Here is a 267-nt window from a genome sequence, read left to right as displayed (position 1 = left end):
AGCCTGTGGGCACCCATGGGTGAGTCCCCGGCCCTGCGTGCACTGCCTGCACTCCTCTGCCTGCAGATCTGCACCCTGCTCTTTGCCAGCCTCTACATCCTCTGCCACTTCATCATAACCCACTTCAAGCAGCACACGGACTTGGCAGCAGGTAGGAGAGTGGGAGGAGCCAGAGCCATGTTTAGTCTCCCCAGGGCTTGTTCCTCCATCGCCCCCGGGGAGCCCCGGCTGCACCGGGACAAGAGCAGAGCCCAGACCCACCCCGGC

The 267-nt window shown here is 64.0% G+C and overlaps 1 protein-coding gene across 1 annotated transcript in view; it reads left to right on the top strand.

Moving 5' to 3' along the window:
* Positions 1 to 15: 15 nt before the first annotated feature.
* The window catches only part of LOC104404122 (protein LMBR1L-like), a gene marked incomplete at its 3' end in the record, with an annotated part of 2,319 nt that continues 2,067 nt past the window's right edge, over positions 16 to 267 (top strand). The window contains 1 exon segment of the mRNA XM_010012476.1: positions 16 to 151. Within this exon segment, the coding sequence (XP_010010778.1) occupies positions 16 to 151 (136 nt within the window).

Source organism: Nestor notabilis, unplaced genomic scaffold (genome assembly GCF_000696875.1).
Source record: "Nestor notabilis isolate BGI_N333 unplaced genomic scaffold, ASM69687v1 scaffold22170, whole genome shotgun sequence".
NCBI classification, from domain to species: Eukaryota; Metazoa; Chordata; class Aves; order Psittaciformes; family Psittacidae; genus Nestor; species Nestor notabilis.
The sequence above is the reverse complement of the archived record's forward strand: the minus strand, read 5'-3'. Positions and strand labels throughout refer to the sequence as shown.